At 37.4% G+C, this 25,712-nt stretch overlaps 1 protein-coding gene across 2 annotated transcripts in view; it reads right to left on the reverse strand.

Moving 5' to 3' along the window:
- Window positions 1-25,712, reverse strand: part of LOC119661353 (potassium voltage-gated channel subfamily H member 2) — a 766,305-nt gene that overhangs the window by 160,072 nt on the left and 580,521 nt on the right. For both annotated transcript variants that reach the window (XM_038070659.1, XM_038070660.1), the window contains exon 12: window positions 1,843-1,992. In XM_038070659.1, coding sequence (XP_037926587.1) covers window positions 1,843-1,992 — 150 coding nt within the window. The remainder of the gene's footprint in view (window positions 1-1,842; window positions 1,993-25,712) is intronic.

The raw sequence follows: 25,712 nt of genomic DNA on the forward strand, positions 1-25,712 counted from the left end.
TCGCCTAGACTTGAAATGTGCAGCTAATATCGCAGGGATTCCCGCTCGAATTGGAGAAAACGAGTATTGTTTACTAAACCAAAATTTGAGAAAAATTCTTTGTTTTTCACCCTTTTTGAAAATTGGCTCGCACTACTGACATTGATTGAGTTAAGATTGGGAGATACATGTAGCCAGTTGAGGAAACTCAGATTTTTCATCAAAATATGTTGGTAATCCCATAATAATCCTTGACAATTCCGAGTTCGAAATAATTTTTTTGTTATAGCCCTCGAACTGCCCGTGTCTCCACTGGAGAAAGAGTGCCGACCATCTCTTAATCTCTTAAAGTTTAATTGATTTTCGGATGATTAATTGTTGTATATGCTGATATATATATACCACAATTAGTGTAGAGTTTTATACCGACCTTTATGAGGAAATTCAAAAATTACAGTATGGACCGCTTGATTTCTGTATGTCTTTACAATTATCGATATTTCGTCATCGACATTTTAAACGTCTTTTTACCACCCAAACCTAAGGACAATTTTATCAACTCGTCCGATTCCACGAGGAACTGAACAAAGACGATTTGAATATTTTTTGACGGAGTATATAGGTATATATGAGCTGCTCAATCTATTTAGGGAATCCAGTTCCGAATTTCCATCTTAGGAAAGAGTGTGTTAGAGATAAACCGACGATTATTTGATCACAATGTGATAAAAGCGGTGCGCGTCAATTTCATTGGCTTGGCATTCTTTTGACTTTTCTGAGCATCACACCAGGTAATGAATAAAATTATTTCTTAGCTATTGTTTTTTGTTTATCATGTTGTGTGTTTGGGTGATCGTATCTACATTTGTTTAACATATAATGCTTGAAATTTCCTTTTTCGAACCGGAAACGAAAAACGTCAATCTAAAACCCAAGTCATTATTAGAGATTTTGAAAAATGTATCTGTTTGAAGATAAACACAATTTAGCATAAAGTAACAGGTAGTAGGGAATAAGGAAGTGATATGCAGGTGTTCCTTCGAGCTCTTAGGCGGCACAATTATTCATTTCGCCATTATTATTCGTTTCATCTACCTTATCGTATGCGATTCATTTAATATTCACTTTTCTGGAAGATTCTTTTACATTTTATTTTTTCAATATTTTTTTGGGCGTTTTCGGAGTTTCTTTTTCTTTATTTCTTCGTCGTTACTTAATGTTTTATTTCCGCTTGATTTTCTTTCAATTATTGAGTTTTGATCGGCATTACAATTCGGACTAAACTTCTGCTTAATTTACGGATTTTTACCGCTTCGCCTTCCCAACTGTAGGACACTTTTTAAAAAAGGAATGGCATTAGAGGCCCCAGCTCCGATTCAGTTGCACCAAGGATAAGGGGGTGTCATGCAGGGTTAGGAACAGTCACGATTCTTTCCTATGTGGTCGAGATATTCAGTTACAAAATATAAAGATGTACGGCGATGTTCATTGCCGAATGTTAGCCATATTTTGCCTTTATTACTAACCATCCCAAACTTCTATGTGCGGCCTTTTCCGAATCTGTCATGTTATTTGTTATAAAACATTGCGAGGAGTTCGAAAATGTAAGTTTGCATACATGCAAGCAATTTTTTCCCTACTGGGCTTATTTTATTCCACTGTTCTTGCAAATAAATACCAATTTAAAAAGTTATCGGTGACAGCTGCCTGTGTATATTTTACAACATTTTTGAATAAAAAAAAATGGCAGTCATTTCACGTTTGATAATTCAAAGTTTAAAAAAGTAATATAAGGCAAAATCACCATTCATTCAAGCATTTTTCAATTTGCGGTCATCCTTAATGAAATTTATTTAAAATTACCTCTTTCCCAAGATTTGCGGCGGTTTTCGTTTTTGGCTCATTTCCAAAACCGTTCAAGTTGAGATTCGAATTAACGGAAATATGGTTTTCGATTTTAACTTTTGTTTTCGAATCAGTACTCAACCGCACACTCGACCATTTTTCTGTTGCCTTTAAAAATCATACAATAGATACAAGATATCAAATTAAAAGGAAGTCAGTAAAGTAATTTGGCTTCACTAAACATCACTCTCCAAACAAAACCGAAAAAAGAACAGAGAAACAAATAAACAAATCCAAAAGGGAACATGTGTGAAAACGCATTAAAATTAATTGAAAAGCTCATTCGAAATGATGGAATTGATGCATTACTGTAATGATGGAGAAATTTCATGTAATTCGGTTATGTTGAAGGATATATGAAAGGCGAGCACTCCGCACACAATTTAATATCCTTTCAAGAAAGTTTAAATCGCAAATGGACGATAATAGAAATTGTTAAAAGCATTGTGGAAAAATCATTCAGCTCAGAGAATATGACTTAAGCACTGTATGCAGCATGATAATGATGAATTAGTCCCCAATAAAGACCGTTAATTTTATATCTTCCTTTACTATCGGAAATGTTTCAAGTTATGATATATCCTTATGCTCTGCAGAAAGATCCCCTACGAATAAACTTCACATAATTTGCCAGGACCAGATAGCACGCTGTGCGGTGCCCTCATATTCATATCGTTTGGTGAGATTTCAATCGATGGAATTTATCCTCCACAGGATATTTTACGGTTGGGTGGCAAACAATATGTTTTCATTTTCAGAAATCGTTAACTATTCAAATTTTCAGGAGTTTAAATTTTAATTTTATGATATATTCGACTTTTTGTTTTGCTTTGGTGGCCTCCAGTTAGCTCAATTGTTGTTTCAATTGCTCTTGAATTCGCTTGCATTGTATTATATATAAACAACCAATGCTCTGTTAAATCCTAGAAATGTTCGATCCCAAGTATTGGCCCAGGGTAGCAAAATCTACTTTGAATATATAAATATATCATACTTGAATATCAATGAATTATAATGAATGAAATAGCTCAAATGTCGTATCGATCGGAATTATTTCAGTTTTTAGAAGCATTGATTGCGTGTAAACCCATGATTCAATAACATGCCTATAGAAACCACAGCTCCCAACCGACTCCAAAGTCACGCCTGCCGATTTTAGAACACGTAATGAGAACCCTAAACGTGGTGTATGTAGCCTTAATTGAATACATCCCGATTTGACTAGGGCTAGGTAGCAATCCTTGGCCGCTCCTAGGTCGATTTGATGCCACAAATTTCCAAGACCATGACTGCTAGGAAGAGTAAGGGAGAGCAGAATCCAGTCAGCTCAGCTCTTCGGAGACTGCTAGTGGCGTTTATGTTTGGGTTCTCGAAAATTACCCGCTGCCTGATTCCATCTAGAACTAGGCAATCGCAAAGGAATTGCCAGTAGGTTTCTTTCTTCTGTCTGCAAATTTGGCAAGCGAATTATACAGTATGCCAAGTCTGAGGGTATGAAGACCTATAGGCCAGAGCCCCATGCAAACCGCAGTAATCCTCCATACATTTGGTCTTGTTATTGGGGGGTCAAATACTCTTATGCCGCTTATGCGGCTCTTAACAATCCCCAGCGGGATGCCGATTGTTTCCCCCGAGGGATTATCAAGAGTAGAATTCCGTTTTTCTTATGATCCGGAATATAGAGAGAGGTGACCTACCGGCCTGAGAAATGTATTTCTTGGATAAAAAGCCTTAATTGCTGCATGGTTCTACATTATATTTGGGGATCGAATCAAATCCCAATCATTGACAAGCTTTCAGTATCGCTAGTACCTCCACTTGGAATACCCTGGCGAATACTCGAAAACCGTTTAATGTCGATTGCAGAAGAACATTGAAGCATCGGCTGGGCATGACTGCAGAGCTTCAGTAGCACTTGCGCATGCAATTTTTCTTTTGTTCTATTTCTTGCCCAGCACCGACCTCCACATGGCTGTGTACACCCCGAAAACCATCCTCGGCCGAATACTACATTTCCTTACGAAGGCCCTTTTGCAGGCGTAGAATACTATGCAGCAATTTAACTTAGGACCTAGGATCACATCCAGGTACTTTATGTTGGAGGAAAGTGAAAATCTTTGTGCATTTAGCCACGGAAGACGGAATTCGAGTACCATTGCAGCAAGTAGCATCAGCAGCAAAACATCGTTGACTCCAATATCAGTAAATGATGAACATATGCCACCAACTTTTCCCTTTTCTGTAAGAAAAGCTTCCCTCGTGTGGACTACCTCTCCTACAACAGCGTAGATCTTATCTGGATCTATGCATATTTTTTAAACTTTCCTCGGGTCTGATGGACTGCTCCGCCGCTGACGACATCATCTGCCGTCCTGCGTCTTATAATACACGTAGTGCAGACATTTTCAACGTGCCCTTTGCAGAGCTCGATCCCTAGGCTTTGCTAAAATTACAACGCAAAACAGCTTGGTGCTTTGACCTCTCTACTTTAAGTAGTTTCAAACGTAGGATAAGTTTTTGCTTTCTCCTCCTCCTGAAGACAATATTTAATTAGAGTTTTCTCTGTTTGTTGTCCGTTAAATAAATAAATTTAATAAATAAATAAATAAATTTCATTTCGTTCCTGTGTAGAACTTCATGCATATGTAGAACTTCATGCATAACTATCCACCAGAGCGCCGAAGAGATGGCGCCTCCCTGGAGCGTAAGTGGCTCTCCCAGATCAAATTAGACTATCCCGATTCTTAGCATGAATGAATGAATGAATGCGGCCATATTAAACCTTCAACACTATTTTCATTAGAGTCTCTTTGATGGCTTTTGTACTAACGCTACGGCAGTATATTGCCTGTAGTGTAACGATCAGTCAACCGTGCTGATTACCTCGTGAAGAGCGGCTTTTGTGAGGCGCACTGAGATTTGGGAAAAGACGACCTTTCCATCCTTAAGTGGATGTTCAGATTGCGGTTTAGAGTTTTCAAACACGAAAGATAAAGTGTTATGGGCTGAAATTCTTTCGCGGACTCGTAGCCGCGTATGCTTGTTTATTTTGGGACCACTGTACGGGAAAAATAGCAAATTGTAAATACAAAAATAGTCAAGACACGCTACCAACGTTTAAGTATCAAGAACTAGCACTCATTTATTTTACATTTTTAAGAAAGGAAAAAAATCTTCTTTTGAAGTTCAGGGTACTGAATTTTGTGTGAAAGATTCCTGACAAAATTATACGGATTTAGCAACAGTAAGTTTATCTAATCTAATATGTTTGTTTCAGCGAGTTAACTTCATCGATTTTCAAGCCAACTGAATACTGAAATTTATATTGTTTATTGTTAGGCACTCCAAACTTTTTGTTTGTTAACAAACCTGTTGTCAGAGAAGAACCTAATTAACATTCATAGACAACGTTCGCTTGATTTTGCAGATGAGCCCATCACGTAAGACCTCATTGAAAACCTGTTCTATCTTAATGAATTCTATATTCCAGAGCACAACTTATCTCGGAGGATAACTGGCGAACTTGTAAGAAGGAATAGTTTCATTTTTGTTTTAGTGTTGAATAACTTAGCTAGTAGCAGTTTCTCAAATAGTTCGGAAAGTATGGGGAGCAGGCCTATCGGTCTCTAGGATGTGATAACCATTGGCTACTTACTGCCCTTGCTGGTATTTGCGGCATTTAGGAAAGAAGCTTAGACAAAAATCACTGTTAAATAAATTTGCCAATTGGATGGTGGCGGATCTTGATAGTTCTTGGAACATTTTTCCCGTAATCGGGTCGACACCAGAGGCCTTCTCAGGGTCGATGCGCCTTACGTCTTAATACTAGATTTTAGAATATTATGAGAGCCAACAAATCATCGGGGCTTTGAACAGGCAAGATTTTGCACTTAATTGAATTCTTTTTATATTGCTAGTGATGTGAAAATCGATAAGGTCAAGTAATTTGAGCCGATCAGTTAGCCAGTAGGTTGGGTGACGGTCCTGTAGCATGTCGTACTCAAAGTTCGTTGATATGTCAGGCTGGGAGGGAGGCGGGGAGGGGGGGGGTTTACTTGTAGGTAGGATTAGTCTCGAGCCGTGTTTTGCGTTGACATCTCCAGCTACAGAAAATTTTCCAGCAAGAATGTTGGAAAATCTTACAAACTGTTCCACAGACACAATAATTCTCAGAGGACAGTGTATAGCAGCAGTGTTAGCAGCTACCCATTCTACTACACAAAATGATGTCGCTTGCATATATTCCTTAACGAATTCAACTCTAACATAGCGATTTATTCGATCATAATTTCAAAATATCCATAAACTTTGCCATTCTATATTGGCTAACATCATTCACATTCCGGTGGCAAATTGTAATATCTAGAATTTGCCTTCTGCGAGAAGGATTTGAAAAATTAGCGCCTGATTCCGTATCAGTTGGATATTTTGCATTCAACCAACCAGAATTATAAGCCTGTTGCAAATTTAGCTCTATTAATTCGGGACGTTTGAATCAGCATGCGAATATGGCAACGCAGAAATTCCACCCCGTGCAGTCGTTTCCGAGAAAAATGCGTGTAATCTCAGCTAGCAAACCTCGAGCAAGATATCTTCAATTGCTAAGGTATAATATCAACCTTGGAAACATTAGATATTTATAAAAATCATCTCAATTATGCGTGAATCTGTGAACCAGAAATAAGAGAGTTTTATCTGCCTCAATGCGTATTCGTATTCCATGGTTATGAAAACTTCGTTTAGCAGTTCAATGATGTATCATCCAGTTCCAATTATACTCTTCAATGTGGACATGGACGCAGGGGGATCATTGACAGGATTATTAGTCGCATCTCTCACGCCTGATCAACCAATTGATCTCAATTCCCAAGCCATACGCACAAAGGCTACTACTGTATTGTCTTCACGCTTTAGACTCTTCTTTCCAGAGTATTATGCATGAAAATAATTGGACTCATGCATATTCCATCCCTCCATTGGTTCCCTTTTTGTTTCTTATTCCTTTTCTTTCTTCCACTCAATTAAGTCAAATTCGAATTGAACTCCTACGTTAATTAACCTCTGTCTTGTTTTTAGGGATGAGATGGAAACCAATAGAGGGAAATATTCGCAAGACTAAACATAATTAAATGTGAAGGAGACATTCTAATTTTGGGAACGATCTAGAGTATTCGCTTCCCACACTACTAATTACTTCTTGCTTTAGTAAACAACATGGAAATCTGTATCTTGCCTCAAAGTGTAGGTTTCAATATAAACATAACAAGTGGGCTGGCCACGAAAACCTTTCTAAATGAAAAGTAAAAGTCAATATATCAATGGTGTCACAAAAATTAGGTGGTATTTTCAGTACAAGCGTTGTGCCACTTGTGGAAGGTTTCTTAGTAGAAGAAAATATTCACGAATGAAATCTTCTAGCTAGATTCCCTAAGATATTTCATAAAGAAGGGACGACTGGGAAATAATTTTGAATTTTGGAATATCTTCGTAGTCAAGGTTATTGGAGCCTAAGCATCGTATCAGAAAAACTGTAAACTGTCCGATAGCCCACTGATCGGCTTTGGTAGGCATCAATTCTGGAGCATTAAACACTGTTAAATATTCCAGGAAATTCCAACAAAAAAATTGTTGCTTTTGGACCAGAATTATTCTTGTTTAGCCAAATCTCCAATAGTAACCCTTGGAATCCAAATTAAGCCAAGAAGAGTTTTCATCCTAGTGGTACGGTGTGCTATTTGTAAAGGACCTGCTAATAAGGAATAATATTTGACAAAGTAGTAGATTCATATGCCACTAATGTCGAGTCTTGAAACATTTCCACAACGAAACAAACTCCTATAAACCCGTTATCACGTTTCCAAGGCTGTGGGTTGAATGTTCAAATGAACGAAAATATAAAAAACATGACTCAAACAAAACAAAGGGACAATTCGCTTTTGTCTTACTTGCTAGCAAATTTTCGAAGGACGAGGACGAAACAATGTCAGTAGGGAAACATCTAGATATTACCCCACTATCACTTTATATAAAATAACAGACAACCATGAGCTTAATATGGGAGTGTAAAAAAGCTTGCAAAGAACAGCGCAGTGAACAACATTTGCCTACTTAGTTTCCTATACTGATGTGCCTCTGCCTATGTTGAGAAAAAAGAAAATGTATACCTATTAAAACTGCTTCAAAATTCATTATAATATCTTTTCAAACTTTCGCTGATTATGGACAGAAATAAAGGGTTATCCACTTTAGTTCTTCTCCGTTTTTAATAAAAAAAGAATGAAATGAGGTTGATAGGAGGCTTTGATGGGACAAATCGGGGCGATTTTCATTTATAATACCAATATGACGTGTCATGTATCCTTAAAAACAATTTCGTAATGGTTGTAAGGGAGGAAAAATCGATTGCCAATACAAATTTAAGATTATGTAGGGCGCACTTGATTCAGTTTTCAAATTATTGATACGAATATTAAGAAGGTTAATAGAGAATATATAATTTAAAGGAGGGTTGGCAATAGAGTAGAAGTGATCACTTAACAGTTCGAAGGCTCCTTGAGAAAGAGTTGAAAAAGAGGTCGGAATGGAAAATGTTACCGTTTTAGTTAGTTTTTTGCTGGTTGACAGGAATGGTTAATATTTTTCCAAAGAAGGTAATGCGAATTCTCGACACCACCAAAAGCTCGGGACTTGAAAATTAACTTAGTTTCCACGCTAGGCAAGGAAAAAATTGTAAAAACTATCGCTATGTTGTCAAATTCTCGGAGCGCCAATCTATCGCCAACGATGTCCTGGCACCTGCATCAAGGTAGGTTGAATTTAACCAATTATGGCGGTGTTGTTAATGCCGCTAATTACCGGAAAGCAATCAAAAAGTGCGACGACCGAGCTCCGCCGCACACACTCTTCTATGCCAATTTTACGGTGAATGTTTCCTTTTTGAGTATGGTCCTCCTTGATGGTGATAATTACCTTCTCAGCAATCGTAAAAAATCCCATCTCTGGGCAGCATTCATCCGTTTATCTCTGTGATAACGGCGAAGCATTAGAATATTTTGATAATTGCCATTGGATTTTCGAATTGTTTTCTGACTGCACAGAATGTCGTCTTTTAAGTTTTTCAGTGCTACCCAAACCTAAACTTTGAAAACGATACAGTGTAGCTTCGACGGTCACAAATGGCGCAGTTTTATTATAATTGCTCTAGCAATGTATAAGACAGCCAACCATTGGACTTTTGTTACAAGTTTGCTTTGCTTGCTGAAAATTCGGCTCTATTGTCGTAAAAGATCCTAGTTTAGATCTACTTTTAAGTAGGTTACCTTTACCAGTCTAAGGTTTTCGTAAACCGAAAGTGTAACTAGATTTCCTTTCATTCACCCTTAGTCCGTTTTGGAAAAACCGGCTATAGATTATTTGCTGAATCGCATTTATGTGGATGCATAATACGTTTACCAAGTTGCCGACCATTACAACGTGCAAATTGTTAAAGGCTCTTTCTTTCATAGACAAGGTAGACAGATGCAAAAACGCATTATTCTAGTCGACTTTACTTTGATGACAGTAGGAATCACATTTCTAATCTCGGTGATATGCTCGGAATGGCAGTCTTCGTGGAATTTCCTTCTTGGTGAGATTGCTTCCTGTAATGAAACAGTTACTTAGGTAGATATATACCCCTAATGACACAGTTTTGCAAATATCACTTAATGGGTTGGACACTTTTGCCAAGATGCATCTCTGAATTAAGACTATGTTCGTTCATTAGCTCACAAAAATTTCCTATACTGGATAAGTGTACCTCGAGCTAACTGTTTGCCGTTTTCTATTCGACTGCAGTGTGCTATATTATAAGCGTAATTGTTTGGTAAATGCTAACAGGGGGAAGTCGCAGGGAAGTTGACGACTCGGCACTGCAATGTCAACAAATACCTCTGTACCCGTGTGGTGATTTAACACCGACAGCTCTACTACCAATACTGGTATCCACTGGGCAATGCTAAGCAGCATTCGGGAGAGGATGAACGGAGCGCTATAACAGCAGCTGACAGACTTTCCAGGTTGGGGACTATGCAATATGCTGACAATCCCTTCATAGTATACAATCCCCATGGAATCCGAAATTGAGCGTCGTATCGAATCGGGGAAACAGTCATAACTATGGCGCTCCTTGCTCAGAACAAGAACTCTCAGAGCAGTCATTAAAAAGCCATATTTAGATATTCACTCCGGATCGAAGGTTGGCCTCGACATTATTTAACATCCCTCTGGAGTGCATAATCCGAAAGATGCCAGGGGTTCTAAATGGTCTGCTACTGTGTAAATAATCCGACAAACTTGCATATGCGGATGATGTAAATATTATCACGATTGAAAGAGTGCACAAAGAAAGGCCTGGTGAAGTGGGGAAGGACGATGGCCCAAAAATAAATAAAAAGGAGATAAAAATAATAGTGCAAATCAGAAGAAAGATCTTAATCAAAAAACCTTGAACCGGCTGACAAATTAGATGAAATAAATAGGCGGTTCATCCTTGCCAAGAAAACATTTTACTTTTTACTGTCAATTCCAAAAAAATAAGAATGTACACGGTAAAATATAGTTGGCTATAAATATGTGCTACAGTAGGGAAGCCTGGACTATGACCCAGGCCGGAGAGAAAAAGTCATTCCCTTGGAACGATGAGTCGTCTGCAGAATTCTAGGCCCAGTTAGGATACACGACGGGTCACAAAGAAGATATAACAGTGAGTTGCATCCATTATATGACGAACTAGAAGCCGCCATCCATATTAAGTTCTGAAAGCTCCAATGGGTAGGTCACATAGAGCTTATGGACGAATAGCTTACTTAAAAGCAAGGCGGAAGTGAAGCAACCATCAGAATAATCCAAAGGAGATCGTGAAGGTTGCTCGTTTAGAAAATTGGAGAATACGATTGCTGCACCGAGAAGAATGGAGACGAAGATTCCCGGAGGCCAAGGATCGACATTAGACTATGCACTATAGAAGAAGAAGTGTTTGTCCACAAACTTCGTTATCGTCGCAGTGGGGGTAAGGAGACCGCAGTAGTATCCCTGTTGACTCTTAATTATTAGTTTTATTATTTTAGTTTTACTATGAAATCACCATGTGGTCTGGCACTTCTGTTTTTAAATATGCATGTGTGTCGCTCTCGCTTCTTTGTTGAGCATAGCACACCTACATTCCTTTTTCCTATTACTGTTATTTTTCCTAAACTATGCTCTCTATGAGGCTTTATACTATGCAAATGACATCAGCAAGATAAGAACAAAGAGGAACACAAACCATATATGCCAATCGGAACTCGATCCCAAATAAATTTGCAAGTTGGAATTCCTTAAAGAGAATGCTGAAAACAATAATAAGAAAGAGTCATTTGTTAAAATAAGAACCAGTCGCTCATAACTCCTGCAAATGAAAAGCCAGTTGGATGCATATTTCGTGGTGTGTCAAAACTTGCCAAATGACTACACTAAGGAGAAGAAAAATAAATCTTTAATGATTTAATCATTCATTTCATTCATAGAATCTACAATTTTACAACTGGAATATCTATTTGTTGGATGGCTTAATGATTATCCAAAGCTGTCGCAAAGCAAGGCCATGGTTCACATCTCACTGGTGGCAGAGGGTTTTATATCGTTAGTTAGACATTGATACAACTACCAATAAGCATTTGAATTAAATCTAGGTAATAATCCAGGGAAGCGTAATCCTGATCACATTGCACCAAGTGTGCCAACATGGTCTAAATCATGGGTGCTTTAAAACACTACAAAGCCTAAATTCAAATTGGAGTCATGTGGCATTAAATGTTATCACTTTGACATGCCAAAAACTTTCGACACTTTTCAGAAAACCAAGAAGTGGTGTTTACTTTTCTTCCCAGCATGTGTTACATATATTTCACTTAATTAGAACATGACTGCCAAGTTTACGGAATTCTTTGAAATCAGGGCCAAAGCTAACTTTTAGCATCGGTGTCTTTATCCGACTATTAGAAATATTCAACTACATTTAGCCTTCCCGTCATCCCTAATTCAAAGCCATTGACTCTGGCATAGCCATTTCGCAAAGGCAATCAAGTGGTAAATTAGCTAATATGGAATTAGTGAGGATAATCTAGTATTTAGACATAATTTATCGCAATGAATAATACCTTTGATACAAAACCAGAAATGAAGTTGGAAATATGATCTGCAGAATAAAGTGCCGTGTAATCTGTTAATTACTACATTCGGTATTCATTTACTTGCAAGAGTAAATCTTCAGCAAAGTAGTTGCAGGGAATTAATCAATTAAGGGTGGTACACTGTTTCGCAACTAGAAATATTCATTTAGACAAAGCATTAGCAAATGAATTCTGTCCTTCGTGTAAATATTGAAGCATCTGCTTAGGATTACATGCACAGACAAAAATACAGGCTTCCGAAAGGGACATGTGTAATATAGCGTTTCATATAGTAGGTAGTCCCAGCAATTCCGAAAAGTTATAGACTCCCGTCCCTAGGAATAAAGCAGAAAGCTTTCTCATTTCTTATGTACATAATTCTCCATTTGATATAATAAATATTTAGAGGAAGAGTTTAAATATTGAGCCTCAGAAAATGTAAAGACAAATTAGATTTTCTACCATGTACTTTATGTAAGCGTTCACTTCAGAACATTTTTTATGGTTAATAATATAGTACGTAGGCAAACACTGTCTCTCCATAAATCAAACTTAGAGCATTGTACTGCGTTGCACCGTTTGATACCTTTAACATTTCGTAAGCAGTGGCTTTTTTATTCTGTTTTAGCTTTGAATACCAGCGAACAATGTCTGAGCGTGTATTCTAAACTCCTTAACGGCTCAAATCACAGGGAACATTCCTAGGGTTCGGTGACTCCAGCCTTTGTTATATACTACATTAATCTTGAAGTGTCAAGTCGCTGATGCACCTCCTTTTTTCCATTTTTAACCTCACTATGTGCAACACGATTAGTTCCATCCTGCAAGTATTCAGTGCAATCTACATGAAGAAACTGTCATGATCGTTGTAATGACCATCATTCGGGATAACTATCATCAAATATGTTGGAGGAATTATCCCGAAAAACTGGTAAAATTGACTATTGATGTTCGTCAACATCTAAGCGCAGCTTAGTTAAAGCATCCTAGAAAGGTACATGTTTGGGGTAGCCTTCTATAATTGATAAAACTAAGTAGGTGCACAAGAATTCCAACTTGTCCTCACAAAGGCTACCAGTCGTCAATAGTCTAGAAGGGAAGAAAACCTTGACGTTTTTCAGTTCCTAGGATATTGTGTAAGATGCAACTGGATTAGCAAATGTACACTATGGATTCATGAAAATAATGAATGAAATATATATTGTATATATGAGGGACTTTTTGAAACTTCTTGCGATGAAGAATAGGACAGTATTGACTCTCTCTATCCCAACTAACCTTATAGACCGTAGCATGCGTGAAATTTTGGTCCGCAATTCACTTTATATCGAGGAGAGATTTCAGTAGTTCTCTGTACATAAAGAGCCTCTCTAAAGCCTTACTGTGGTATTTGATAGCACCTGCATCAAATGATCCAAGCAAAAAAACGCCTGAAAGAAATTTAAAACACAAGGAAGAAGTAATATGCGGGCCGCCACGGAACATAATACGGAACATAATTCAGTGTGTATTCTCTGCTGGACAGAAAGCAGTTAATAAACATTTTTATACCTTAAAAAATATTTAATGTCCATGAAGCAGGACTTAGTTGGGAACAACCACATTTTTGTTTCCACGGAAAAGGTTGTAGTACTGAAGGTCAAATTCCCCAAGGGCCAGCTTACACTTCTGTGGAGTAGAAATCATGCAAACATTTTAAAATTTAAATCTCTAGAGGAATACCGTTTAAAAAATTCAGGGGCTTTAACACATTTTGCAGAAGTCAATATGTGAGTCACATAATTAAAATATAATGAAAAACCATGGTCACTTCTTTTTTCTCCTCTGAAAGGTTCAGGGCAACATTTTCTTGTTAGATACCTATAAGAGATTTACGAACTAAATGCTGGCCTGAACGACGAAGAACGTAGGACTTCGGTTTCTCTGGAACCTCTCAACACAGTTAAGGAAAATATTAAAGAGAGTAGTGACAACCCTCAGTCGCTAGGATACATCAATTAAACATTTATTTGGTCCCGCTCGATTTAATTTTCCAAACGTGATTTAAAACAGGGGTTAATGAAAAATTTATGGTTTCCCATTGCTGCCTTAATTGGATTTTAGTGTCTCACTTGAAGAAGTTAAGTCAACCGTAATAAAAATAGCTTTCCCTTGAAATCCATCCGTTGTCCCGTTTATAATGGAACATATTTAAATGGTGGATAGTACTACTTGTTAAAGGCAAACTGGTGTATACAATGGGTACCCTATCTTTTACCGTTACAGAGTTATAGCGTTTTTCGTGAATAGTGTCACAAAGCGTGACCTTCCCTACAAAACCACAATCCCCTACTACGACAATCATTTAACTTCAGATTTGATATCATTTTTGGAAATTACATAAAATTTCTTATAAATGGATATTTTTGCAATTGCAAAGATCGTCCTTCCCAACTGTTTGAATATGCAATATTGTGACGGTACTTTAAACCTGCAAAGTTGAAAAAAGTTGCCTCATTATGTTAGTTTCCAAATGACATGTAAAAATGATGGGCTTAATTATGGAAAATTTAGGAATATTACATGGTCTTGATATGGAGCAAATTCACTGAGGGAGTGGAAAATTGTGATTTTGTAGGGAAAGTCACGCTTTGTGACAGTATTCGCAAAAAACGCTATAGTTCTGTAAAGATAAAGGATAGATTATCCATTCCATAGCCCAATTCTCCTCAAACAAATAGTACTAATCACCATTAAAATTTGTACCATCATAAACAGGACACCCTGTATACTGAACCAATTGATTCCATTCAACCTCCTGGAAGTAAATCTATCAGGTGCGGACCATAAATGATTTCCATTGAATTGACCTTTGTGAACGTCTGCAACCAAGAATACAGGTGAACCACCCTCACGGCTCTAATCAGTGAACCTAACGAGTATCACGAGTTTGAATTAAAGTTGTGTCAATTTTGAATGGAAGCTCCGTGCTAACATGTTCCCAATTTGTTTGTGGTAAATGGCATAACAGACTAAATTTAATTTCAGTCCGTTTTAAATATTTGAATAGGTTGGAATTGACAAAGGCTAGCCATTTGTGGAGATCAAATAATGTTCCATCAACTAAATTAAAACCGGTAATGTTCATTACGAAATTGATTGCTAGAGAGGCAACGAGATCGATTCAGGGGTTTTTAGGTATGTAATATGTGCTCGTGCATTTATGAAAATAGGCCGGCACTTATATTGTGAAATGCGAACGGATAACCCCACAACACTCAGCCCACTGATTACCATTTATTACTATATTTCTGTGATTTATCATTTATAATACGCGATTAATGGTAGATTACAGTTTGTCGACAATGGTACGACCTTCCCGGTGTAGGTCGTAACAATTATCGACATGTTTTCCAGCTTCGGAATATTGTTGACGTGCAAGGCACAGTTGATGCGGGAGGCTATTGAACTAATAACTCACACTGCCGAGTTGCCTGTTTCCTCGCCGGTGGCCACTTGTAAACTTTCATTGAAACCGAGTCCCGTGAAAACGGATAGAAAAGCTTTCGTATTAATGAAAAATTCCCTTCATTTCCTTCGGCTGTTGACTTCTGGTTGTGCCTCTGGTTTTCCATTCCTTTCACAAAAGTAATGAACGAGAACATGTGTTTAGATTCTCAATGGATTTAGTATCAACAGAATTGAAAAGAAATCAGCAATTCATTGTAGCATTTAACGGAAGCAAAACATGAGAAACAACTTTTCCAACTTTCCAGCATTTTTCCTAGGGGGCCCTGCAAGGGGTATGTTGCCCTACAAACTTCTAGTCAATAAATCTCACAAATCAATAAAATAAGTGGAATTGAGAGAAAAGGAAGCTTTTCCTTTTTGACCAGCTGCGAGTTCCTACTTTCTACGTGTGTAATATTAAATGTAACGTGCACATTATTATGGGAAGGTGAGTTTAATGATAACCATATCCTTTTTATTGGATAATTAGCCTGGCTAAATAATGAGGAAATTATAACGTCCATAATATCGTCCACTTCAGCACTGTGACCTTCGCTACGTGTTGTGTAGCCTGTCCAGGCAAGAAATTAGTTAATTGCAATGTAAATTTCGAATTAGTGTGTATCTGTTGCCTTGCACATCATTGTTCAAATTCCTGAATCTTAAGTAGGTCTTAATTATGACCTGACCAAAACCGTTGCTCCACTTGTTGCTTTAGCATTCAAGTAAGAATGAGTTTTTCTATGCAACTATTATACAATATGTTGAACTCTTGGTGATGCAACGGTGTAAAGTAATTTTAAACGGATCCTAATAATAGAGAGATGTCCAACGATTTAAATTTCATTAATTAGCATTCCAGTCCTGAATGGATGCGGTAGTTCATAGTGTTCCTTCTTGCAGAAGGATTCTTTGAACATTGAACATTCTGATGTACATATGATTTGATGCTTAATCCAAATGGTTCCAACTTTCAAACAAGTCGGGAAACCAGATGCTGGATGCTTCAGGTATGAAAGGTTTCGTGAATTCCTTATATAAAAACATTTGAGTGAACATTTGTACCAATAGTACTTAGTACGTAATGTATATGCATATTTTATGTCAGAATATCCACATTCAATTTTAGAATTTGCACAGAAGCGTCAACTTTGACCTATTATAACTTTGTTAATAGTGCGAACATGCCTTATCTTGTAGCCTACTTTGCTGAGTATAGGATGAACTTAAGGGAGTTTTGCAGGCAATTACAAACAATTATAGTAATATACCCTTATCAACTTTACTTCAAAAGACATGGGCATGAAGGGTATTTTGGAGCCTAGGCACCATTTGGTAGATTCATGATTTTTTTCAGATTTTTCGCTTGGGTAGATTCTAAGGATGAATCCGTTAAATAAATGATCAATTTTCAGCCCCGACCTTTCACCTTGCGCTTTAAATGTCAGAACTAAAAAAAACTTTGAAGAGAACTTATCGAGACCTTTCATTTGATAGACAAAATGGCTATGTTTCGCGAAAAAAATTTGCACCCCCTTTCGTATGTATGTTCTAAGTAGAATGATGTCACTCATTGAATGTGTTCATAGTTTCCATCAAATTTGGTCTCAATTAGTACAACCACTTCTGAGAAAACTGCGTGTCACAAACAAACGGACAAACAGACAGATAGACAATAAACCGATTTTAATAACGCTTTGTTTTACACAAAACCTAAAAAAATGCAGACTTATCTGAAAGCCATTGGTCATTATATATTACATTTTTCCCAGCTCCAAACAACATTCTTACAAAATTGTCTTTAAAATTCTTGTGTTGGAAAAATCAGTCCAGGTTTTTACATAAAAAGCCCAATACATTCGAATCTTTTAAAAGTCAAACTTCTGAGTTATTAATTGGATGACCTCAATAACCTTCTATTCTCATATTCATTACACATGGTTACAGCTATAGACTTTTGAAGATGCATATATGCACGGGGATAATATCTTTACAATTATTATGTACAAACAATTTTTAAGGGACCTAATCGTCAATACTCTCACGAGCATATGAATTTGGCCGTTTAACAGATTAACCCCCAATTATTTAGTTAAGCAGTTAATTGTGCTACCAAGAGCGGTGATGCTTTGTAATTTGAAATTGCATTACAAAACATTACATTGCAAAAGCAATGCGGTGATGTTAGACTTCACTTTTGTAATATTACATACACCACCTAAGTATCCCTATATCTATCCCCCGTAGTTCCCCTTTGAAGACTGATAGTAGTGGTAAAAAACTTCTGCACCTCCCTTACGGGGGTTTTACCGTGCGAAGGACTTTTTTTTCGCTTTTTTTAGAAATTTTTTGAGAAGAACTGGATATAGATACAAAATCGAATTTTTCAACATGTATTTATTATTATCTTGAGCATGGGCAGTAATTTTTCAAGCGCGATAGCATAGTTTATTATTGAAATACAGAGCAATTTATACAATTGATGCAAAAAAATCGATTCCGCGGATCCGACACACGGGATGACCCGCGTAAACTGTAGGTCGAATGATGTTCTCATTGCATGCGTAGGCACCAAATTCCGTGCGAATAGCGAATAACAGTTTCCGGGAAAAGTGAAAAAAGTGGGTTTGACAGATGAGCAGGCAAACAATAAACAGATTCCAATAAGCATTTGTTTCACGTAGCATCTCTGACTACGTTTTTATTGAAGCATAATATACCATAGAGGTACCACGTTGCTGAGTACCATCTATAAAATATTCTTCTCTATCTTGCTAGCCCGGATAGCCCCACACGCCCAGAACATCATTGCCCCATACCAAAGAGGCTTCACTCCAGGCAAATCAGCAGCAGATCAGATTTTATCTTTGCGGAAAGCGATGGAAAAACTTTTGGAATATGAACAACAGTTGCACCATCTATTCATCGACTTTAAAGCTGCCTATGATAGCATAGCCAGGGTAAAACTGTACATGGCCATGAGAGAATTTGGTATCCCAACGAAATTGATAAGACTGACTAGGCTGACCTTGATCAATGTGCGAGGCCAGATAAAAGCAGCAGGATCACTATCAAGACCTTTCGACATCAACAGCGGTCTATGTCAGGGGATGCCCTATCATGCGTCCTCTTTAACCTGGCCCTCGAGAAAGTGATCCGTGATGCTGAGGTAAATCCAAGAGGTACGATCCTCTTTAAGTCCACCCAACTAATAGCCTATGCTGACGATATCGACAACATGGGAAGAACCACCCGAGATGTACAAACTGCCTTCATCCAGATCGAGCAGGCGGTGTTTTGCGCGAAATCTTGGGCTGCACATCAATGAAGGCAAAACAAAATATATGGTGGCAACGTCAGCACCGAAAACCAACCAACCAAGAACATCAGACTGCACTGGTAAAACGAGAAGAATAAAGATAGAGGACTACAACTTTGAGACCGTTGGCAATTTTTCCTATCTAGGGTCGAAAATCACAACCGATAAGAGCTAGGATGATGAAATCCGCGCACGGTTGTTGTCAGTCAACAGAGCCTGTTTCAGCTTACAAAAACTGTTCCGCTCGAAACGTCTCACCATAGGGTCAGTTCTCATGTATTCCTCGGAGATTTGGGTTCTTAAACAGAAGAATTGCGAACTGTTGGCCGCGTTCGAGAGAAGAACCTTCGAAGAATTTTTGGCCCCAACATGAGGGTGAACGATTCCGTAGCCTACATAACGACGAAATCTATGAGCGATACCATGACCGTCCGGTTGTGAATAAGATCCGGCTCAATAAGTTACGGTGGGCGGCTTACTTAATCTGTATGGATGAGGATGATCCAGCCCGGAAAGTCTATAAGGGAAATATCTATGGTAGAAAAAGAAGACAAGGCGGACCCTGCCTGAGATGGAGGTGATGGCGTAGGTCAGGACGCCAGACAGCTTTTAGGGATATCGAATTGGTGGACCTCGGCGCAAAACCGGGATATCTGGAGTTCCTTATTAAGGCAGGCCTAGACTGGATACTGGTTGTTGCGCCGTTTATGATGATGATGATAATATACCATTACCGTCTCTATTCAAAGCCGGAAGCTTCACCGGCTAAATATATTGGATAGGTCCTTGAGAACTGATATTAGAATTAGAGGAATGGAACTCTTCCCATTTCAGCAGACGACACATAAAAAAATTTCTTTTTCCTGGGATATTTTATAAAGCGTTTTTTTTTATTTTTAAAAGGTGGGTAGCACTAGTGACTTACATATTCTCTTTTCGCCGACTACAACATTTGAGAAGTCGGGACATCCTAGCTAAGAAACATTCAACAATTACCGGTGCAGTGACCAAATTTGTGGAACATCACCCTCTCGATATGTGCGCCGTTTCGAACTCCTGTGTATCAAGGATATCTGTGTTCGTCCTTGCATTTGTCTGCCGTAAGCTTGGTACTTGCACTACATCAAGTGTGATGAGCATGGAAATAGAGCCCAGTCCCATTGAAAATGTGCCAGAGAAAAGATAAAGAGAATAACGGTTGTCCTGTACTCCACAGCAGGGGAACAGGATTCGTAATAATTGATTGTGTATCCCACATATGTAATTGTATCACCAATATATACGTATATAAGAGTTTTGCATTTCGTTCTTCATGATACACCAAACAAGTTTCGCAATTTCATGAACAGAGTCTTTATCGAAATACACACGCCGAAAGGACAAATTGAAGCTTCTTTGTGCTGCTATTTGTTTTCCATTGTTATGTAAGGCTCCAATTAAATTTATAAGGCATAAGTTTGCAGAAGAACAAGATTTCTGTTTATAATAAGGACTGGTTTTATTATTTCTTGTTACATTACCCATGATAACATTATATATTTGGGTTTCATTATTATTATAATTAATGCATGGATAAGTTTACACCAATCCAAGCAAGCATTAATATACACAAAAATTCATGGCAGGAATCAGACCAGAAAAGTTTCAGACAGCTCAACCCGAACAAAAAAATTGGTAGTGAATGCAATGAACATTTTCTGCAATCGTCGCCATTGCATCAACTTTGTATTTTACATAATTAAGGAAACTATATTTCGAAATCTCTCCTTTATATGCAATGTAAAGTACGGCCAAGAACTAGATTTAAAAGTCTCGTCCATGTATTATTCAAATTACGAAATTTCGGCAGTTTTCATTTACTTCTAAAGGACAAAAAAAAACAACCCAAACTTTTCACTCCAGCCAAAAGCCAAACTTGATGAAAGTTCATTCAAAATTGACAAGGTCATTTCGCTTCATCTGATTTCGAAGAGGAGAATCTAAACAAAAATTTTCCTGAGCTAACTTCTATGGTTGTGTTGAATTTCACTGGTCTGTAATTAACTCTTCCGTATCCTGAAGACTGGCGTAGTTGATATTATGGAGAAGAAAAACAGTTTTTATTTTCAAAAGACGCCTTCGCCTATTCATACATACTTCGTCAAGGAATAAGGAAGTAGCTGGCAAGGAGTGGGTTATTAACGAAAATCAAGATGGGCAGGAGTTAATGATTTGGAAAATTATGCTACTAAGTAATCATATCATTCCTTTTATATGAATATTTATAAGTCAAATGACTTTGTAATGAAGGGGTAAGTAATGAGAAGATGAATTTTCGATGAAGTCCTTCCGGACGAGCGAGAACATACTCTAAAGTTTTTTAATTTGAACATTGTAAATTAGAAAATATCCGGCAGACTTTGCTCATCGTTAAACTTTCAGAATGACCTCCCTCCATCCAGTCGAACGGTTTAATGGGAAGTTTCCAGAAAGCGACCATTGAATGATTGAAGAAAAAAGTGGGTACACCCCAGTGAGGAGGTCAATTACGCTTCAAGGGACACAAGTCTATCCAGGTAAAGTTTTAGAATAATATGGTCGCCAACATAGTAGATACGTAGTGAGTTGTAATCATTATCGCCAAGGTTACATTGGAAGCTATTATTATCATTAAAAGTTGAACACTATACACCATATAAGCGCTGTATACATATCTATTTAAAACAACAGCAATTACGTTACCATTATCTTTATAAGTTATACGCAAAAGAGAGCTTACTCATATATGGGATATTGCTGTACGACATGTTTAATAAGATAGGGAGTCTGAAAACCAACTAGTCGTTAACAGTTGCTTATTTGATGGCATTTTAGAATTGACGCTCCTTTTCAATAATTTGTGCTATACTAGATACTCCAGTAATGAATAATATTTTATAAGAATATATTAAGAGATTATGTTTCATATTTCATGCGAGTGTTTCCCGTTCTAATACAGCGAAAATTGACTGAAAGTAAATATGGAGCTGATTTTCTTTCATTCAATTTGCTGCAATTTTTCTCAAGGTTAGACACATCAGTTGTTGAATATATTGCTCCAAGAGCTGGCAAGAGAATTTGAAATGGTTATAATACATATAAAATATCTAATTAAAATACAATTTTCAGCAGGAATTCCCTCACATATTGGATCTGTTTTTAAGGTTTTGTGTGAGACAAAGACTTACTATAATCGATTCGGTGTCTGTATCGCCGTCTGTCTGTCTGTCTATCCGCCTGTCTGTCACACCCAATTTATTCGGAAACGGCTAGACCGATTGTCACGAAAATTGGTAAAAGTGTGTTCTGTTCTTCCCATTACCTGCAGCAAGTGGTGCCGTTTTGTGTTAAGTTTAAGGGGGCTCCTCATACGTGTGATTGGAGGGTGCAACAGTTTCTTTCCCAGGCCATGTAGGGTATTAAATGACAGGACTCAGTTATTACCTTTCGAAACTGGTTCCATATTTGATATTTGGTGAAATATAGGGGAGTGAGGGCTCAAAACATGACCACCAAAAAATGTAACAGGTCGCGTTCTCAGAAACTATCTAACCGAAAAATCCGAATAAAATCACAGTAGCGCATCTCTAAAAAAATCTAAGCCTCAAAATACATCCGGTTCCGATATTTGCATAAATAAAGTTAATAATAGTATATTAGCCTATTTTAGAAATTTAGACGGAAACCCCCCTTAGGTTCATGCTAGAATTACATTACATGAATTTATGTAAAGGACGACATAGTGCACAATTTGGTCAAGTTAAGAGAAAATCCAATTATTATTAAGAAAGTTATAGGGGGTGAAACATTGCCATTTTAGCGAATTTCGTGCATTCTAGAACGTGAATGATGTCATCATCAATTCGTTAACACCACACGAAATGAGTTCTTATGAATGGGGTCGCAAAGAATTATTTTGTTTTAGTTTTTTAGTCATTTGTATTGCATATCAATTGCTCCAACAGACATGTATGTCTGTTCGTATATAGTATATGTATGCTAATGAAGTTAGCTGGTAGTGTCTAATTCAGATAGATATAGTGTACATCAAACCAGTCGTATTTAATATACGTACTATATATGTACATATGTATACTTTTGTGCACGAGGTAAATCGGAAATATGGGGACGATCAATTTATATACGTGCATGTATATGTACAGTATTCGGAAATAGGCAGTTTGTTTGTTTAAGATAAGCATAATATCTATTTCTGTAATAGGTACATACGTCTTATAGTTTGGAAAAATATGAAGGAATATGTTGGATTGGTAGCTATATATGGATAGAAAAAGTTTCTTACAAAACCTTTATACCCGAAGCGCGAGATTCCGGTGTTTCGACTTAATTGATTTTCATTTTAGTTGTGCAAGTTAAAGCGACTCATAATTATTTTATTCTGTTAGCACGAGACCCTTTGAATACTGTTCTCTCCTTCTTATCAATCGGATAAAGATATTTTTCCGAACCGAAAAATCTGAAAAAATATCAGGAGGCTGGCACTATATGGTGCCTGAGCTCCGAAATACTTTCCATACTGATATCTGTATAATTAAAGTTAATAATAGAATATTACTATAATTGTTAGTAATTGGCTGCAAAACCCCCTTTAAGTTCCTGCTAGCACCACGCAACAATATAGGGTATAATATAAAGTATGATCTCACCAAGTTTAGTGGAAAGTGCACTATTACTAACAAAGTTATAATACGTCAAAATTGTCGCTTCTTTGCAAATTTAAGACTATTAATTATCATCCTAAAGTGGATATATTTTCACATAATATATGCATATATTACGTGCTACGCACTAAGAAATACACGAAACCTTTCGTACTTGAAGCGTCCAGCTTCCGGTTTCCCGACTCGTTTATCGAATACATGTCGGTGTTCGTCTTTACGCTGCCCCCTGTTATGTGATGAATACTTGCATAGTAATAAGTGTGAAGCACGGTCTTATTAACAATCAACAGCAGAAAATAACAATACCAAAAAGAAAGTTCGTAGATGGTCTTTATTCCACAAAATATGTGAACAAGAGGCATACAATAATCGTCGAATTCATAGTCCAACTTGGTACGAAAATATGGCAACCTTTACTTAGCGTCTACATGTTTGCATCAAAACGGAATGATATATGTGATTGCTCGCAGAGGTAGGTATTTGATTTTGTATAGCCTTGGTAAACTCAGTTTTAAATTTTCCGAAGGTAGGTGCCCCCGACAAGAGCTAGTTTTTGTTAACTATGATGGTTGCCACCTTGAAATGAATAGGACACAAGGGGGAACAGAGGAAGTGATTTCACGCGTATTGATATGGCTTGTCAGTTTCCCAGCAAATTTTCATGAAATTTCTTCAAGCCTTCGAGAATAATTGAAGTTATACAGTAAATGTTCTTTATCTTCTACTGCGGGATGAGGAATATCAAAATCCCAGGCATGCCTGACAAAGTCATTCATGAGTGCAGTAGAGCCAAAAGTTTTGTCATGCACCCTAGTCTTATAAAGAAGAATCGGAAAGAATGTGCCTTTCCGACACAGCTCCCGAAAACTGTTTTTTGAAATCCACGATTCAGCAAAAAATCTATTATTAGTGAACTTACAGGGGAGTCTGTGTAGGGGTAGATAATTCAAGATGACTATGGTACACCACGAGGACAAAGCCAACCCAAAAACAGAAGAACTAGTGAAGGGTGACCGTGCATGCCCACCATTTCTTCTGTTTTTATTAGTAGAAAGTAATATCAATCGATAGTGGATTTTTATATTTGTTTTCTGTTTTGGGAATAGTAGTACCCTCATGTTAACCATAGTCAACTCGAAGAGTTATTTTGACCACTATCAACATTTACAATGATTGGAAATGGTGCCCAGCGTGGGGCAGATATTTACAACAGTGAACCCGTGGAAGGTAGCCGACGTTGTGCCAAAACTAAATTTTTGGTTTACTGGATAGTAACGTCAGTTTCTCAATTTTGTTCTCGGCTAGGTTTCACGCGTACTTGACTTTTTGAGTTGTATGCTTTTCCTCATGGGGAAAATATTCCTATGCTTCATTTCCATCCCACCTTTTAGAGTAGAGTCTTCCAAACTTTCTTTTCCTGGCATACTTGAAAAAGCTTGGGACACACCCGCTCCTAGGTGATTGCCTTCCAAAAACCTCTGGAATTATGGACCATTGCGGCTATAAGCTAAAAGGTATTGCCCTCTGACATTATGTGAAGTTCCTTTCCCTACCTTTATATAAAATGATAATCGTTTCATTCGATAATTTGAAAATATTTTTTTATTCTTTTTTCTTCGTCGAGATGAGAGAATACTGTGGAATACTAAGAGAAATACAGAGACAGTCGGTCGGTAGTTAATCGTCAAGCTGCTCTCTGATTCTAAGCTAGGATTTTCGCTATTCTGTCGTTGCACTACGGCGAGGAACATTGCATTCTTTCTTAAATGCTGGATGCGCAATTTGACTAGGTTGTACATACAATTTCAAGGTTGAGCCCGCGCTTTCTCATATATGAATTTTACGAGTTGAGTCGAGGGTAATTAATAAGCATCCTTTCATTTTTGGGTCATTTAATTTTTGTTTATTTCTAAAATAAAAGAGAAAAAGAGTTTTCTTTTCTGCTTGTGTCATAGGATCTACTTTAGCCCCTTAATATTACCAACCTCTCTATTTAGTAATAAAACCATATTAACGGGATTATTCCCCTTTTTTATTTAGCTGAATCTATCTTTCTAGGTAGAGATTCATTCGTTCTACACTGATAGGCAATTTTGATTTATTATGGCTGTGAGGAAAATGTCTTGAAAA

The sequence above is a fragment of the Hermetia illucens genome, chromosome 1 (genome assembly GCF_905115235.1).
Source record: "Hermetia illucens chromosome 1, iHerIll2.2.curated.20191125, whole genome shotgun sequence".
Taxonomy (NCBI): domain Eukaryota; kingdom Metazoa; phylum Arthropoda; class Insecta; order Diptera; family Stratiomyidae; genus Hermetia; species Hermetia illucens.